The sequence below is a fragment of the Seriola lalandi genome, unplaced genomic scaffold (genome assembly GCF_002814215.2).
Source record: "Seriola lalandi dorsalis isolate HSWRI2012SDOR001 ecotype SW California unplaced genomic scaffold, Sedor1 jcf7180002054901, whole genome shotgun sequence".
Lineage (NCBI taxonomy): Eukaryota > Metazoa > Chordata > Actinopteri > Carangiformes > Carangidae > Seriola > Seriola lalandi.
In genome coordinates, this window is record NW_019525453.1 from 7,047,276 (window position 1) to 7,050,946 (window position 3,671).

General features: G+C 46.2%; 1 protein-coding gene across 2 annotated transcripts in view; it reads left to right on the forward strand.

Moving 5' to 3' along the window:
- Nucleotides 1-3,671, forward strand: part of ncoa1 (nuclear receptor coactivator 1) — a 51,733-nt gene that overhangs the window by 40,637 nt on the left and 7,425 nt on the right. For both annotated transcript variants that reach the window (XM_023429920.2, XM_087180384.1), the window contains exons 10-12: nt 75-222; nt 1,438-2,416; nt 2,728-2,955. In XM_023429920.2, coding sequence (XP_023285688.1) covers nt 75-222; nt 1,438-2,416; nt 2,728-2,955 — 1,355 coding nt within the window. The remainder of the gene's footprint in view (nt 1-74; nt 223-1,437; nt 2,417-2,727; nt 2,956-3,671) is intronic.

Consider the following 3,671-nt stretch of genomic DNA (forward strand, 5'->3'; position numbering starts at 1 on the left):
TGTGTGTGTGTGTGTGTGTGTGTGTGTGTGTGTGTGTGTGTGTGTGTGTGTGTGTGTGTGTGTGTTTCCAACAGTGATGACCCACGGCAGCGCCATCAGCCCGCTTTACCATTTCACATTAAGTGATGGCACCCCGCTCAGCGCTCAGACCCGCTGCAAGTTCTGCTGCCCCCCCAACCCTGACGTACAGCCCTTCATCATGGGCATTCACACTATTGACAGGTACTGTGATGGACGGACACACACACACAAATATACAAGGTTAAATGCACGCCACTGGTGCATTGAGATCCTTTTTTGGATCTAATTCAAGAATAGTTTTATAGCAGTTTGTCAACCACAACTGCAAAGCAAACAAATTAGGCCTTTTTCACAGCACACACTCTGACTTGTCATGGTAGAAAAAGTGTTAACAATGGCTCCGTTCTATTCAAGCATCCCAGTAAGCCATGACATTGTGACAGGGAGCCAGCACGCACAATACCAGGACCATGAAACTGAAGCCGCTAAATGGAATGCAGCTAACATTAATTCTATGATTTAATTTATCCGCGCTTTTCCTACTGTGACACGTGAAAGTGTCATCTTGGCATAGCATTAAGTGTAAGAGCTTAATTTAGCTTCATGACACTGCTGCCCAATTATGTGCAAATTAGTCACAATTTTTACACATTTTGAAATTGTGAGCGTGGGCATGATGAAAAGATGTGATCACTAGGCTTGAAGATGCCCAAGGCAGACATTTTGGGTATAAATTAATTGACTTAATTGCACTTATATATATATATATGAAGCTGTAACAGTTGGTAAACAAACATTGATTGTCGTTGTCTAATGTGTGCGCATGGATGGTGTTGCAGATTATAGCGGAGTCTCCGGGTTCATCGTGGTTCTGGGAAACCTGGATCTGTCAGATGGATACTGTAGCATGTGTGCTCCTTATCCAGGTGTCTGATCATTCACAGGTGCAGTGTCAGCTCAAGTTACGTAGTAGTTAGTAAGGCAGACAAAAAAATACAGTGATAGCCTGTTTAATATTGATTTTCTGTCTGAAATAAAAGTTAAAGTCTGACACTGCGAACACAGAGGACGTGTTCATTTTGCCGCAGTTTTCTTTTGATTAGAGGGGGATATTTAAGAAAGCGACCTAAACTGTTGTGTTAACTCACTCAGAAATGAAAGAGTCAAAGATATACCAGCACTGGTACATATGATCTAAAAACTTGGATTATTAGAATTGAATACTGGAAACTGAATAACCAAGTATCTCCATGTTAGATGTAAAATCACGATAAGTCTCAAAATTAGAATACTTATCAGCACGTAAATGTGCACAGGATTAAATTTGCGCCTCTTGAGTTTGACAGTGTGTGTTCCTGTGTTGCGACATGTTCTCCTCAGGTTACAGTTGTCTTTTCTTTTCCTCCTTTCTCCTAGGGAACACAACACTGCTAGCTCTCAGGAAAACACTAACCCCAGCCTTCCACCGACCCTCGGCAGCCTTGCCCAAACTCCCTCCCGCTCCCCAACCCTTCCTCCCGGCAGCAACTCAACCCAAGTTTCAGGCCTCGCCAGCTCAGGCCTTCACCCCAACAACAGCAACGCTTCCTCCCACGGACATAACCCAGCCACACCCACAGGCTATCTGACGCCCAGTCGGACGTGTCCCCAACAGGTCAACAGTCCCTCTCCTTTGAGCAGCCCACTCACAGCCACCCCTACCTCTTTTATGTCACCCAGGATGCCACGGGCCAGCCCTGGGTTAGGGGGAAGCCCTCGGGTACCAGGGAACCCCTTCTCTCCCTCCACACCAGGCCTCCATTCCCCAGCCGGGGCACTAAGCAGCGGAGGCAGCCTCAACCGGCAGCAGTCTAGTGGTGATAGTGGTAGTGGTGCCAGCGGTGGGTCGACAGGGTCCTTCTCCTTGCCCTCTCCTGTCCCTCAGAGACAAGCCAGTACACCCACCGGCTCCTCTACTCGGCCTCCATCGGCAAAACCCCCAGAAGGAGGCGAAGGGGGGGGAGAGGACTCTGTTAAAGCCACCCTCCCTTCTGCCTCACAGCTGGGTACCCCCAGGCTCAATCAGCTCCTGGAAAGCAATGGGACAGCAGTTGAATCTAACAACAGCAGCATCAACTGCACCTCGTCACCTCATCCTCCTAACCCCCTCCCCGTCCCTCCGTGCCCTGCCTCCCACAGTACTCTAACAGAACGACATAAGATCCTCCACCGGCTGCTCCAGGACAATAGTCCCAACGATGCCACCACCACAGAGGAAGGAGTCAACAAAAACGAAGTAGAGATCAAGAAGGAGCCGCCCGCCAGTCCAGCACTTAGCACAGTAGCTCCCAAGTCCAGCTCCAGAGAGCCGCAGGACCACCAGTTACTCCGCTTTCTCCTGGATACAGACGAGAAGGTTACCTGTACCTTTGTTAATTCTCTGATGAGATTGTGATTTTGTAAGATAACACTCCTTTTATTTTATTTTAAATGTTGTGGAAAAAATTGATAAAAAAAACAGCTAAGTAGTATTAAGTGGCCTAAAATAAATTTCCATGTTTTGATTGTTTCCCTTGATTACTGTCAGTGTGAAAAAGAATAATCATTTAATTCCTGAAAAAATAAAATATAAGCCTTTATATCTGCCCTGTAAAATCCAAATTATTTAACTCCTGGAGTTATGGTGCCCTGAAAAATATTAACTGAAACGATCATTTGTTTTTGCAGGACCTGGGAGACCTGCCTCCTCCATCTGCCCTCAGCCTGCAGACGGTTAGGGTAAAGGTGGAGAAGAGAGCCAGCGGGGAGGGGGTGCCGTGCTTAGGGTCCACTGTTGCAGCGGGAGGTGCAGCCAAACCTGCGGGAGTTTCCAGCAGCTCGGTTTGCATCAGCCCCAAATCAAGTCCTGTCGGAGAGAACCGCCGGGACAGCCGCAAGGACAGCAGAGACTCCACGGTACAGTTGTTGGTGATATTAAGAGGACATTGTCACTTCCAGCCAGGGAGCTGTGCTTCTGAAGAGTAGGCCTTAACAGCAGGATTTCAGCTGCAACCAATAGCAGATATGTCCCTCTATCATTCACTTAAGTCTATCACTTCATGCTTGATTGCAGGATTGTTTTTAGCTTACCCAGGTTTGCAGGGATCCAGTTAAGTGATGTCTGTTGTAATGAGCCACTGCAGCTTTAAACTAACAAAACAACACATTTAAAGGTTAAAAGATAAGAGAAGTTTAAAAACCTCACTGGGGGTCTGCTGCAGCAGTGATGCCCAACTCTGGTACTTGTACCCCAGGGGATACTCTTGCATTTGCCAGGGTTTAATAAAAGGCTAATTTTCAGAAAAACTTATAAGATAAAAATCTAACTATAGTCCATTTATACTGTTTTAACCCAAATCATAACAGTAATGACCCAGTACCCATAACATGTGTCCACCAAACACGCCTGCATACTACTGTTGCTGTCAAATTCAAGAATAGTGTCAAAAAGAATATAACACAATTAAAGACTGAAATTTTTCTCCTGAGCTTCGTTCCTGCATTGGCAGTCTCCTGACAGTCGTTATAAATCAAGCTGAATGTTTATTTTCTTGGACTTTGCCAAACCCCTTCTAACTTGGTCCAGTCACACCGTCATGAAACCCAAATCATAACAGTAATGACCCAGTACC